This window comes from Ovis aries, chromosome 6 (genome assembly GCF_016772045.2).
Source record: "Ovis aries strain OAR_USU_Benz2616 breed Rambouillet chromosome 6, ARS-UI_Ramb_v3.0, whole genome shotgun sequence".
NCBI classification, from domain to species: Eukaryota; Metazoa; Chordata; class Mammalia; order Artiodactyla; family Bovidae; genus Ovis; species Ovis aries.
The window spans coordinates 44,997,448-45,010,752 of NC_056059.1; the positions used below are offsets into that span (position 1 = coordinate 44,997,448).

General features: G+C 45.7%; 1 protein-coding gene across 2 annotated transcripts in view; it reads right to left on the reverse strand.

Annotated features, from left to right (window-relative positions):
* The window catches only part of CCDC149 (coiled-coil domain containing 149), a 115,555-nt gene that overhangs the window by 20,269 nt on the left and 81,981 nt on the right, over positions 1-13,305 (reverse strand). For both annotated transcript variants that reach the window (XM_015096417.4, XM_015096416.4), the window contains exons 5-9: positions 12,771-12,887; positions 11,360-11,532; positions 10,580-10,652; positions 9,297-9,381; positions 6,911-7,055 (exon numbers count right to left, since the gene is read on the reverse strand). In XM_015096417.4, the coding sequence (XP_014951903.2) occupies positions 6,911-7,055; positions 9,297-9,381; positions 10,580-10,652; positions 11,360-11,532; positions 12,771-12,887 (593 nt within the window). The remainder of the gene's footprint in view (positions 1-6,910; positions 7,056-9,296; positions 9,382-10,579; positions 10,653-11,359; positions 11,533-12,770; positions 12,888-13,305) is intronic.

The following is a 13,305-nucleotide window of genomic DNA, read 5'->3' on the forward strand; positions in this document are numbered from 1 at the left end:
CAAGCGCATGTTCTTAACCAATAACACCCTCATGACACTAGAAAACCAGCATTCACAAGTCTAAAGCAAGTTCTCTTTAAAACTATGCATAACTGAAATATGGATGCAGCCTCAGCTGGACCTGCAAAATATAACCCAAGATGCTTCAAACGACACACGGTCTTCTAGTTGGCTTCACACTGAACAGATACAGCAGGTGGTCCACTGAATGTGATGTAACACAGCCCAGGGAGAGAGGAGGCTTATCAGAGTCTTCATAGCTGGCAGGACACACAGATGGAGACAGTTGAAGTAAAAACAGGGTCTGTTCAGTGAAGTTTAACCAATCCAACAATTATTGAGGCCGCAAGGAACAAAGATAAGAAGCTATATCCCACAAGAGACAGTGGAGATGTAGGAAGCCAAAGGAAGAGTCATAATAAGGAGGCAGAGGAGGAGGTGACCTTGGGATACCTGAGGAGACAGATGGACGTCTCTGGGAGACAGGAAGATCCAGGAGGACGAGGATGAGAGTGTATGCTGGGGGCAGGCGGAAAGAGAGAAGTCAGAAGAACTGGGGGCCACAGTGCCACCTGCGTAAAGCAAGAAGGGACGAGAGGAACACAGGTGGAAAGGGAACAGGAGCACCAGGGCCACATGGGGAAGGGAGAGAGGGTTCCAGGTTGGGTGGCATAGTTGGTATCATCTTATTCTAGAAGGTGGTCACACAGGATGAAAAAGGCCACTGAGAAGATGTGCCCGACCCTTGAGAGAGCTGTTACAAGACAGATGAAGGGGTGAAATCCAGAACCCAACTGACAGGGTTGGAAAAGCAGCCTATGAGAAAGCTGAAGCGGTGAATATAGACAACTCTTCAAGTAGTTCAGCAGGGAATCCAAGGAGACAGTCAGGGTAGTAGCTTGAGGCATAAACAGGCTTGAGAGAGGATTTTTTTTCTTTGTAAGATGCAGGGTGGGGCGGGGCGGTGGGGGGGGGGGGGATGTTTAAAATAAAGTTTTAATTTAGCTGTGGCTTGTTTTAGAATAGGGAAAATTTTAGCATATGTCTACCTGATAGTCTAGAAAAAACTTCAAGACACTAGGCTTCTGGATAGGATTTTCAGTAGTAGTTTCTTATAGTAAAACACCATGTATGTGTTAGTCGCTCAGTTGTGTCCAACTCTTTGTGACCCCATGGACTGTAGTCTGCCAGGCTCCTCTGTCCATGGAATTCTTCAGGCAAGAACACTGGAGTGGGGAGCCATTCCCTTCTCCAGGAGATCTTCCTGACCCAGGGATTGAACCCAGGTCTCCTGCATTGCAGGCAGATTCTTTACCACCCCTGAGCCTCCAGGGAAGACCACAGGGGATCTGCAAAAGACAGAACTAACTCGGGAACTAGCCACCACTGTGCCCTGTCCTTTCTCTCTGGACAACATGGGAAGCAGGAATCCTGAGTGAGGGTCTCCGGGGAAGCCTGATCCTTAAAAGAGGAAGAGCTGGCAGTGGCCCCACACAAACTGCAGATAACCTCGCCCCCCACCTTCACCCCAGGAGATCTTCTTTTGAATCTGCTCTGATACAGGACAGCTCCTGCTGCTTCCAAGATCTTGAACTTCCAGGCTACTTCCCATTGTCCAGGTAAGGGAGAGAGCAGTGAAGAGTTTTAGGCAAAGCACAGAGGGTGGTGAAAGGCCAGGATGTCCTCATGTATAAACCACTGTTGCCATCACCCCATCACAGGCAGAGCGAGGGCTCGTTGGAAAAGGCTGGAGAACTGAGGGTGGTGTTCCATGAGACATGCTCTTAATATTTGCCTCTTCATCATTAACCTGTTTATAAGACACACGAACCCCATCTCTTCTTTAATAATAGCTGGACAACTGCAAACTTGCAACAAGTACCTCAAGCAAAATGCTTATTAATTGAATATTCTCTCAAATTATAAAGTCCTAGGTTTATTCATCAGTTTGCCAAGATGGCTCCCATTGGGCCTTCTTAGCGTTAAGGGTGGAGAAGGCAATGGCACCCCACTCCAGAACTCATGCCTGGAAAATCCCATGGATGGAGGAGCCTGGTGGGCTGCAGTCCATGGGGTCGCGAAGAGTCAGGCATGACTGAGCGACTTCACTTTCACTTTTCACTTTCCTGCATTGGAGAGGAAATGGCAGCCCACTCCAGTGTTCTTGCCTGGAGAATCCCAGGGACGGGGGAACCTGGTGGGCTGCCGTCTATGGGGTCGCCCAGAGTCGGACACGACTGAAGTGGCTTAGCAGCAGCAGCAGCACCCTTAAGGGAGAGGAGGAAGGGGGATGGGCAAGGGGTAGATGGGGTAAGTGCCAGGCAGCGGAAGACCAGTAGGGGGCGCACGCTCTTACAGAACAGACACCTGCATTCATTCCTACTGCTAATGCTCCACCTCAACAAAGCTATTTTAAAATTTTAGTTACAAAAGGCTAAATCAAGGAGGGTAAGAGCAAGCAGACCAAACTCACATTTTATTCTTAGCCCCCCCTCCATCTGTTATATAATTTGTTTTTTTGCATACCCCCAAATAAAACATTTATTGAAAGTATGAAACTTAAGACCCTCAAAGTATTAAAAATGGCACATTAGGTACTTTATGTACTGATATGAGGCAATCTTCAAGATCTATTGTAATGAGAAAAAAGCAAGGTGGAAGACAGTGAAAAAAACTTTTTTGATGAATGCTAACAACCCGCTCCAGGATTCTTGCCTGGAGAATCCCAGGGACAGAGGAGCCTGGTGGGCTGCCGTCTATGGGGTTGCACAGAGTCGGACACGACTGAAGTGACTTAGCAGCAGCAGCAGCAGCAGCTACCATTTGTGAAAAGATAAAAAGAGAGAAAGAAAAAAGAAAATCTATATGTATATAATATATGTGAGTATTTATGTATGTTTATATAAATGCATTATACATTTGCTTATATATGTATCCTTGGAGAGGATACATAAAAAATGAGGAATGGTGGTTTCTTCTAGGAAGGTGGATTGGGTGGCTGAGAGACATTGTTGTTTAACCTTTTAAAATGTGAATCAGATGGTTCAAAATGATTAAATAACAGTTAAAAACAAAGAGGTGCGTTAAAGAAACAAAGCCTGCAAAATGAAAACGTCTATCTTTCTGAATAGAAAGCAAGGGTCCATGAAACCTGGAGATGTGTGTGGTTGCAGTGGGGTATGGTGGGCATGCATTAGGAAATCAGTCCACCACACGAGATGGGAGTGTCAGCCAGCAGCTTGGGAACATTGAGTTTAGGAGGTGGTGGTACTCAGCTGGGCTTTTCGGTGAAGGCTTGCATTGTGAGGTCGGCGGGTAGTGTGCCCAGGTAAACAGCAGAGGAGGCGGGCGGGGGTCTGAGGATAGAGGATTCATGGGAGGCTCTTCCTAAGGACAAGATAATGAATGGTCTGCTGGGGAGCAAGCAGAGGGAGCAGGTAGGAGATGAACACAGAAGGGCCCTGGCAAGCATTCAGGAAATATACATTGAGTAAATGAATGCATGCATGAAAATCATAAAACTTAATGCCCATTTGCACATGAGTATTAAGGGAAGAGGAATAAAGGGTTAGACCAGTCAATCATCCACTCATTATCAAATAATTATAAGCACCCATTGCGGGCCTAGCACTGTCCAACGCACTGGAGAGAGCAGTGACCAAAACGGACCAACACTCTGGCCTTAGGACAGCCGCAACCCGAGTGATGTGGGAGTTCGTCAGACCTAGGCATTAGGATGGTGGGCAGAACACGTTAAATATTCTTCAGGTCACACTTTAAGGGGCTGCGTAATATTCTGCCTTATGGATTTACTATAATCGTAACCGCTCTCCAGGGCTTCCCAGGCGGCCCAGCAGTAAAGAATTCACCTGCAATGCAGGAGCCACAGGAAATGTAGCTTCGATCCTTGGGTCTGGAAGATCCCCTGGAGGAGGGCATGGCAGTCCGCTCCAGTATCCTTGCCTGTAAAATTCCACGGACAGAGGAGCCTGGCGGGCTAAGGTCCACAGGGTCACAAAGAGTTGGACACGACTGAAGCGACTTAGCACGTACACACGCTACCATTCTCCAATTTAAAAATATTCTGGTTGTTTCCACTCATTTTCACTATTACAAATGAATCTACAGTGAACCACCTCATGGATAAATCTCAAGAGTATTGTTCTGATTTGTTTCTTTCAGATAAATTTCTAGAAACTGACCCTTTGGGTCAAAGGGCACAAGCATTTTAAAGTATATTAAAACATACTAAGGAATGGGTGCTCCAGACTCTAGACTCATTGAATTTGAGGAGCTGAAATTCAGGAGAAACTGCCAACTGAGCAGCTGGAAATGTGGGCATTGCTCTGGACCGCAAGGTGACAAGAGTTCTAGGAAGAGTCTGTAAAGAACAGGAAGCAAAGACAGGTCCCCTGAGTGGGGGTAAGAAGATGGAAGGTCAGAGAAGAGAGGAAGAGGAGGAAGAAGCCTGGGGTGGAAGGAGGAAGAGGAGAAGGGAGAGGGAACGAGGCAGCAGAGAGAGCAGAAGGGATCCAAGAAGATGGTTTTCAGGATGCGAATTGGGATGGAGAGAAATTATAGAAGAAGCAGACTCAGAAAGTGAAGTCTGGGGGTACTGGTGACCCTCACAGGAAGATTGCTATGGAAAATTCAGAAGAGGTCTTGGGAGGTATTCAAGCCTGTCCCTGGCATCACTGCTGCTGCTGCTGCTAAGTCACTTCAGTCGTGTCCGACTCTGGGCGACCCCATAGACGGCAGCCCACCAGGCTCCCCCATCCCTGGGATTCTCCAGGCAAGAACACTGGAGTGGGTTGCCATTTCCTTCTCCAATGCATGAAAGTGAAAAGTGAAAGTGAAGTCACTCAGTCATATCTGACTCTTCGCAACCCCATGGACTGCAGCCCACCAGGCTCCTCCATCCATGGGATTTTCCAGGCATCACTGGACACCTGCTAAAATTCAGAATCCCGACATTCCTTCCAGAATCCCCCCAAATCTGCATTTCTAAACAATCACCCCCTTCAAGTAATTCTACCATAGGTGCCCCTCACCCGCAGCACACACATTTGGGAGGTGGTTGATGAAGAAGTAAAGGTGGCCTCTTGTTCACAAAGATTGGAGGTGAATGGAATTCATGGGAACCCTTTGGGGGCAGATGTTTAAGAAGATCTGAAAGGTTTCTGGGTGAAAATGCAGAAGCAGCAGGAGGGGCAGAAATCGACAAGGTTGAAAGAGGAGCTCACAGGAGAGCCAGGCCCTAGAGGAGGGAGCAGGGGGAGGACCAATAGGTCAGTGGGTCAGTGTGCTTCCCAGAGACCAGAGGGAGCGGGTGGAAGACACTGGGGAGCAGTGAGCCTCCGGGCTCTTGATAGGCAGGCTTTGTTTTCTCAGTAAAAGAGAAGCTGAGGTTACCTGCTGAGAACAAGTGAGGGTTGAGAAGACCCGAGGAGGTTTGTAAGAGCCCCTGTGGATGCCTTATAGGGAGCTGGCAAGGACAGAGAAGGCTCCTGGGACCACTACCAGCTGCAGAAATAAAACAGGCCTTGTACCTATTTGAGGAGATCCCCATTTCTTCGTCCTCCCCTGAGGAACATCTCCATTTTAGCATCTGGCTGTCTCAGTCCTTGGTTAATATTTCTTTTACAAGAATTTTTAAAAACTTCTTCTGTCAATAAATCACCCTTGTCATCCCTCTGAGATTGCCCAGACTCCCTCCACTGCTCTCCGCCTTCTTTTATATATATCTTAATCTCCTGCGCTATCTTCCCTTCACTCCCAGCCTCTCTTTTTGCTATTTGGTTTTTACAATACTCTCCATCATTTCACGGTTGCCTCTCCCCTTGCAGACCCCCACCTTACCAGGCCCCCAGTTCCCTGACTGCTCCCTGTTCTTGCTGGAAGCCCAGTCTTTGGGAAGCTGCTCCTACACGGCACACTTATATTTTGCTTCCACGTGTAGGTCATAAAAGCAGGACCAGCTACGTAGTTTGCAGGGCCCAGTGCAAAATGAAACTTCGGGGCACTCTCGTTAAAAAATGATCATCAGACCAAGTGCAGGGACCTTCTGAACACCCGGCTGTGTGTGACTGCATGAGTCGCTGGTCCTTGAAGCTAGCTCTATTTGCAACATTTGTTGCATTGATTTATGGTTTATTCACCGTTCTCTGAACACTTCCAATTTTGCTTCTGTCATCTCTACATGCCACTTTAACTTGCTTGATTTTGTCCAATGTAGTTAACATGTTTATAGTAACAGAAAAAGACATGCTCTTTCAGCTATTGTTCCTTTTCACCATCTTTTTGTTTTTGCTGGTCTGGAAAAATGGCATGAGACTCCATTCCAGGCCCCATAGGCTTGTAAGTTGATGCTTCGGTGTTTCTACTCTAAGAGCTCCAGAATGCCGTGCCATGAGGTTAAAACGGCATGAGGAGGTGAGTCCCCTAGAGAAGACTTGAGGACAGTAGGTTAAGTTCCCCAGGCATGGATACCATCAAAATCAGCCGGGCAACATGCATGGCTTGGTGAGTGGCTCAGACTAAGCATTCAGTGAGGAATAGCCGGTATTCTCTCGTTGTTGATCTAGGTAAGCTTCCCTCTAGATTCGATGGTTCTCCTCTCCTTCCCTTAAGGCTTGCAGCCCACCCGGTTGCCACCTGGTTGCCTGCTGACAGCCATCATCCCACCGATCTCCCGCCCACCCTGCACCCCAGGGGACAGCCATCGTCCCACCGATCTCCCGCCCACCCTGCACCCCAGGGGACAGCCATCGTCCCACCGATCTCCCGCCCACCCTGCACCCCAGGGGACAGCCATCGTCCCACCGATCTCCCACCCACCCTGCACCCCAGGGGACAGCCATCGTCCCACCGATCTCCCGCCCACCCTGCACCCCAGGGTCTGGCCACCTACTTGTTGGTCTGCCTCTGGTGCTGGATGACCATGTTTTTCTCGTGGATCGTCTCCAATAGGGCTGTTGCCAGAGATTTCAGATCAGAAATGGACTGTGGAGTAGCTGGGAGACTGCACCCGTGATCCTCAGATAACAGATCCTGAACTAGGAGGGATATAAAATTACAACTCAGTCTTAAACCCTTCTGGAATGATCAAATGCAAACCAGTGTTACTTCTTCCTGGACAACGAAGCTGGGATCAGTTCCTGACTTGTATGTGCTACTGTGTTGTAATTGAAGAATCCACTTCAAGTGTCAAAAGTAAAATGAAATAAAAGTCAGGGTGAGAATTAAACAGAAAGGAGGAGTCCTTGTGGACTTTTGCAACATTTTTTTAAAGGTAATAATTTTTTGCATTTGTCTAGTATTTTATACTTCAAAATGATCATACTAATTCATTTGAGACTTCAAATTTTAAAAAGAATCTGGAAAATGTTATTTATTCCCATTTCATAGACAAAAAAGCAAGGTGCTGATGGATTAAAGCCATTAGCTGAAGGTTACCTTCTCTGAGGTCTATTCATTCAGCCACCCTTCTTCACTCTTTCTTGAGTATCTGCCTATTATAGGCAGCATTACGCTGAGAACTGGGCTGCGTGCATATGCGTGCTTAGATGTGTTCAGCTCTTTGTGACCCCATGGACTGTAGCCTGCCAGGCTCCTCTGTCCATGGAATTCTCCAGGCAAGAATACTGGAGTTGGTAGCCTTTCCCTTCTCCAGGGGATTTTCCCAACCCAGGGATCAAACCCAGGTCTCTCGGATTGCAGGCGGATTCTTTACCAGCTGAGCCACCAGGAAGCCCAAGAATACTGGAGTGGGTAGCCTATGCCTTCTCCAGCAGATCTTCCCCTGGGAATTGAACTGGGGTCTCCTGCATTGCAGGCAGATTCTTTACCAACTGAGCTATCAGGGATTGGAAATTTATTTAATTGTGTTGGACATTTATGTTGTTTTCAATTTTTTTTTAATAATTAATGAAGAAGAACTTTCTTGAAGCTAAGTGCTTGCATATGTCTGTAATCATTTCTTATTAGCTCAAAGGGGATTGGTTTAAGGCTTTTTGTAACAGACCGCCAAATGGTTCTCTAGAAAGGTTTGGCTGGCTGACTGCTCTGCTGGTGTGCTTGAGCTTGGCTGGCATTCCCCATAACAGTGACAGGACTGGGTCTCAACATTCAGAGATATTTGGCTATCAAGGGTATACACAGCTGTACTTAGATGGGCTACTCCACATTTCTATAGAGTACTCTAGTTTTCTTTTTAAAAAATAATTCTAGGGTGTCCTTTTCTAGTTGAGGGGGAAAAAAAGAAGTTGCTTAGGCAGGCTGGATTCAGCACATTTTTTTTTTTTTTTAATTCACCATAGCTCTTATGAGGACTACCACGTGATCCTTGCTGGTCTGCATTGCCAACAGCCCAGAACAGGCCAGCCCAGCATGGTCCACTTGAGGCTCACATTTAAAACTGAATCCCCAAATATTAAGTGTCAGAAGCAAGCGCTCTGCTATTTATTCCCCTGACTGTTCATGGAAGATCATTATTTTTCATCAGAATCGACAAGAAGGAGGAACAAGATTGCAATCAATAAAAACTTCTTTGAAAAAAGGCATGCGTGCCATGATAAAATGATTTCAGTAGCCAGGAGACATTTCTAGTCTGATCTCAGAGGCCACAGAAAGGAGAAATACAATGAGGATGGAACAGACGCTTGGGGATGCTGACCTGGTGATTACAGAAGGGAAAACAATCCAGAAAGGAGAGTACAGTTAGATGAATAGATGCAAATGGGGTTCGTTATTGGAGAAACCTTTAATGCAGCAGCTCTCCAAGCAGGGTACCCAAACCAGCATTGCATCAGCTGGGAACTTTTTAGAAATGCACACCTTCTGGGCTTACCCTAGGCCCACTAAATTGGAAACTCTCAGGCGAGGCCCTGTAATCTGTGTTTTAATAAGCCCTCCACGCAATGATGATGCAGAGGGAGGTTTGGGGGTGACCACTCTAAGGATTGGGCTTCCCAAGTGGTGCTGGTGATAAAGAATCCACCTGCCAATACAGGAGATGTAAGAGACACAGGTTTGAGCTACGGGTCGGGGGGATCCCCTGAAGGGGGGCATGGCAACCCAAGCCAGTATTCTTACCTGGAGAATCAACAGGGGCAGAAAGAGCCTGGTGGTCTATAGTCCATGGGGTCACACTGAGTCGGACACGACTGAAGTAACTTAGTATGCACGCATGCACGCTCTAAGGATCACTTTGGTTCCTAATTCACAAACTGAGATGTGGACCCACAGCACCAGCATTCTGTGATCATACATGGTTCCTCCCAGAAAATGACCCCTACCTTGCTTTGCAGACAGGACTCCAGTCAGAGCACTGCTGCTGGATTTGTTCTGGCCTTTTGAGTTTTTCCGTCTCTCAAGAGCATTCTAAGCAGCATTGGGAGAAAACAAAAACCTCTGTCAGAAAAGTCAGTAAAGGAAAAATACCTAATGCTGGTAGCTACATCCTCCCCTCCAGCACACAAGAACTCTTTGCAAACTCTAAATGCTGGCCTGACTTTCAAAATTCAGAGTCCTTGCCAAAGAGTTCTGATTTTTACGGACCCGGTAAAGAGTTTTTTTTTTTCAGTTGGTGCCCAGCATAATTACAGCAATTACATCCTCCTATATATAGAAGATACTCAATGCATATGCGTTAAATTAAATCAAATCTGAAACAAGAACTTAGTCTAATGTGTGAAGTCACTAGTTATGGAAACCCCTTCCAAACAGACATGAGATAGAGGCTGGGTTTAACTTTCGTGGAAGAACTGAATAAATGTTGTGAAGTGAATGCATACACACATTTTTTAAATTATGTATTAATTATACAATGTTAAGAGCTATGTGTATATATAGATGGATATAAACTCAAGCCTGGCCCCCACAGAATGGAAAAGGAAGGACAGCATAGAGACTTCCGAGAAAAAAGCAAACGTCAAAAGTCAGGAAAATGAGCCGGCTCTCCCCAGCATCTAGATGGCTATAAAACTTCACCCTCAGGAAGAGAAGTCAATTTACTTTCAAAGCAGAGAAACCCAGGAGATTTTGCTAATTATAACACTTACAACTAACATCTGCAGAAACAGATATTATCTAACTAATGGCGCTGGAATTAGACTAAATAACAGTGGGGAGAATTTAAACATCCTGTCCTTTCAGTATGACGTGAACATTATCGTGTAGATTGTGATTTCCCAATCTTTGTTTCTTCATCGCTCAGAAATCATTTTCTTATGGATGATTAGGAGACAAAGAGCATCTGATATCAAAGCACCGTACAGAAAAGCTGGAGAGGAAATTCAATTTAATATAGACCGAGGCTGTAAAGTGGTCGCATCCAGATTCTGGTGGTCTCAGTGTGCCCTGTCCAGGTAACAGAAGGAGCTCTTGCAAAACCTGTTTTTGTTGTGTTTGCTGTTTGGGGGCTCAATTCTCACTGGTTCCCCAGTTTAAGCATTCTTATTGAACTACCTGGAGGGCAGGCAGGCACTAGAATATCTTTGGCACAGAAAAGAGAATTAAAATAGAATGGCATTGAGATGTGCAGTGGTGAATCATCACCGTCACTGTCATAATTTTCTACCTTGTATTTGGCAATGTTAGATTTCAAGAGGTTGACCTCTTCGTGAAGTTGCTTTAATCTCTCTTGAAGGTACCTGGAAAAGAATACATACAACTAGAAAGAGTTTGCGAGCAAAATAAAAATCATACACTCAAACATAAGGTGGAAGAAAGGAAAACCACACCCCTGAGCAACCACCTTTTACATATAGTGCCTTCCCACCACCCAAAGAGGTAAAGAGCATCTTGGTGACCTCTTCTTAAATGGATGTGATGAAGGTCAAATATTCCCAAGTCACCTAAACCTCACTTCAGAACAGCCCTCAGCAGAGATCCCCTAAGGGGTATCAACACAGTTTTCAAATAATTCTCATTAAGATGATTCCACTGGGAAGCAAAGCAGGAAGAGGCGACACCAGACACGCTGTTAAGTTAGTCACATACAGACACGGAAATTTGCCTCCAGGAAAAGGAACAGCTAAGGGAATTCCTCAATTTATTTTCTTGTTCTTTTCTGTCTTCTTGATAGCAATAACAAGCAGCTTTCACTGTTCCCTACCCTTCTCACCCAACCGGAGAAGGCAGGGAAAGACTGCACGTATGTAGCTTGAAAGCATTTGGTTGTTCTTTTCTTACTGTTACAACTAATGGGCGACATTAATATCATTGCTTTAGAGTTGGGACTTTCCTTTCATTGTAAGGCAATTTTATCAAATGTAAATAGGGCTGCAAATAATTCCCAGCCTGCAGGCAAGTGGAGGGCCAGCACCCTATGACCACAGGCCAGGGCCTGGGCACTTGCCTGTTCTCCATACACAAGGCGTCCACATCAATGATACGGTTCTCATGGCCACTCAAGATGTGGTTCAGCTCCTGGTTGAGCCTCTCGACTTTGTCCTGGTACGAAGACCGCTCTTCTTTAACATCCTGAAGCTCATCCACAGAAGCCTGTAGGTCATGCTCCAGAGACTCAATCTGAAACCAAAGGAAGCGCCCTTACTTAAGAAGTTCTGCAGACACTGGCTTTAGGGTTAGAGAGGGAATCTTCTATTTTGCTGACTGACTTTTAGAGAGCTTATTAATGCCAGCCACCTTCTATAAAACCATAAGTGCCACACATTGGCCTATGATGAAAGCTAAAAACAAGGAGATGACTTCTAGCCAGTCACTTACTATATCCAAGAGGAGACAGACGTGGCAGCTTGGAAACACAGAACTTGCTTACTAACTGCAGCCTGCCCTAAAGCCAGAGGCTCGGAGAGGGCAAATCCAGACACTGGTAACAACAGCCAGTGTCTTACAACTACATACTTTTTTAAACCACTCTAGACCCAGAAATCTTGTTCTGTTCTTCAAAATCACTTAATCAGAGAAGAAAAACAAAGTCGAGGCTCTCTAAGCTGCTCCCTAACTAGGGCTCGGTACCCGTTGAGATTTAGACTAAAAAGCATCCCTCAGTATTTCAGCTGAAACTTGCAAATTAAGGCCAGTTTGTCATGTTTGTTCGCTCCCTGTCTGTCCTGGGTATGGGGGATGTTTCTTGCTATGTTCAGAACAATGACACCCAAAGTAAGACAGCAGATCTGCTCGAGGCCTAAAACAGAAGAGACTGCTTAAGAACTTAGCAGAGAATGGAGGGAGTAAATGCATTCCAACTATATCCTTCATCCTCCTCTGACCACATCCCAGACACCCCACATTCTCGGAGAAACAGGGCACAGTCTACTCTTCTCTGTGTCGTGCCCAGCTATGCGAACACACCCCCCACTCTTTTTTTTTTCAGTTTTTTATTTTTTGTAATTTTAAAATCTTTAATTCTTACATGTGTTCCCAAACATGCACCCCCCCTCCCACCTCCCTCCCCATAGCATCTCTGGGGGTCATCCCCATGCACCAGCCCCAAGCATGCTGTATCCTGCGTCAGACATAGACTGGCGATTCAATTCTTACATGATAGCATACATGTTAGAATGCCATTCTCCCAAATCATCCCACCCTCTCCCTCTCCCTCTGAGTCCAAAAGTCCGCTATACACAGCTGTGTCTTTTTTCCTGTCTTGCATACAGGGTCGTCTTTGCCATCTTTCTAAATTCCATATATATGTGTTAGTATACTGTATTGGTGTTGTTCTTTCTGGCTTACTTCACTCTGTCTAGTCGGCTCCAGTTTCATCCATCTCACACCCCCCACTCTTAACAGATGTTGACGATAACCTGTTCCTTTGCTCTCTCCAGCTGCTGAACCAAATCTTCACGCTCATGGGCTGCAAAGTGCCGCACGCCAATTTCTTCATCTCCCAGCCTCTGTTTGGCAATTGTCATCCTCAACAGCTGCATTTTCCATTGGTAGAAAAAGAAGAGGGAGAGAGAAAGAGAGTTAAAATGAATTGATCTAAACAAAACCCCAAGCCTACTTAGGCAGAAAGTGTTGGAAGAAATGATTTTTCAAGAAATACTGGGGGAAGGCACAAGACAAAGAAGTTTCTTACCAATATCATTAATTCAATTTAAAAAATTCATATTGTATTCTGTACAGGCATGCCTAAACACACATGTCCATGCATTCACCTATAAGGCTAATGGGAACACAGGGCTAGGCATCTGAAGATGGATGCCCTGTGTAGCCCTACCACAATGAGGGAAAAATCTCTGGGTCTCTTTTAAACTTAGCAAAGTGTAAAAAAATGATAACACCATGTTGCAAAGAATCTGCTAAGACAGGCAATCTCCCACATTCTTGACATTTAGG